The following is a 324-nucleotide window of genomic DNA, read 5'->3' on the forward strand; positions in this document are numbered from 1 at the left end:
GCTCGGCAGCGCGGCCCTTCTCCTGTCCCCGCAGAAGGTGCACGTGCTGCCCCAGACGGTGCTCTACATCGCTGACGCGGAAACCTTCAGCGGCCACGAGGAGTGCCACGAGCAGAAGAAAGGTAGAGCTGGAGCCCCTCCTGTGCGGGAAACGCGGTGCAGGGGAGCGCAGCCACCGGCTGCGTGTTGCTTTGCACAGGCGCGTCCCTGTCCCGCTCGGGGGAGGGTGCTGAGCCTGCTGGCGTGCCAGCGGCCCCGTGCCCTGACCGATCGGGACGGATCTGCCACGGGGGTAACGGCAGGCGCTGATGGGGGTGCCCCGGG

At 70.1% G+C, this 324-nt stretch overlaps 1 protein-coding gene across 1 annotated transcript in view; it reads left to right on the forward strand.

The window, feature by feature from the left end:
• Positions 1-4: 4 nt before the first annotated feature.
• FBXO22 (F-box protein 22) overlaps positions 5-324 on the forward strand; it is a gene marked incomplete at its 5' end in the record, with an annotated part of 4878 nt that continues 4558 nt past the window's right edge. The window contains one exon of the mRNA XM_010132246.1: positions 5-122. Within this exon, the coding sequence (XP_010130548.1) occupies positions 5-122 (118 nt within the window). The remainder of the gene's footprint in view (positions 123-324) is intronic.

This window comes from Buceros rhinoceros, unplaced genomic scaffold (genome assembly GCF_000710305.1).
Source record: "Buceros rhinoceros silvestris isolate BGI_N320 unplaced genomic scaffold, ASM71030v1 scaffold39782, whole genome shotgun sequence".
Taxonomy (NCBI): Eukaryota; Metazoa; Chordata; class Aves; order Bucerotiformes; family Bucerotidae; genus Buceros; species Buceros rhinoceros.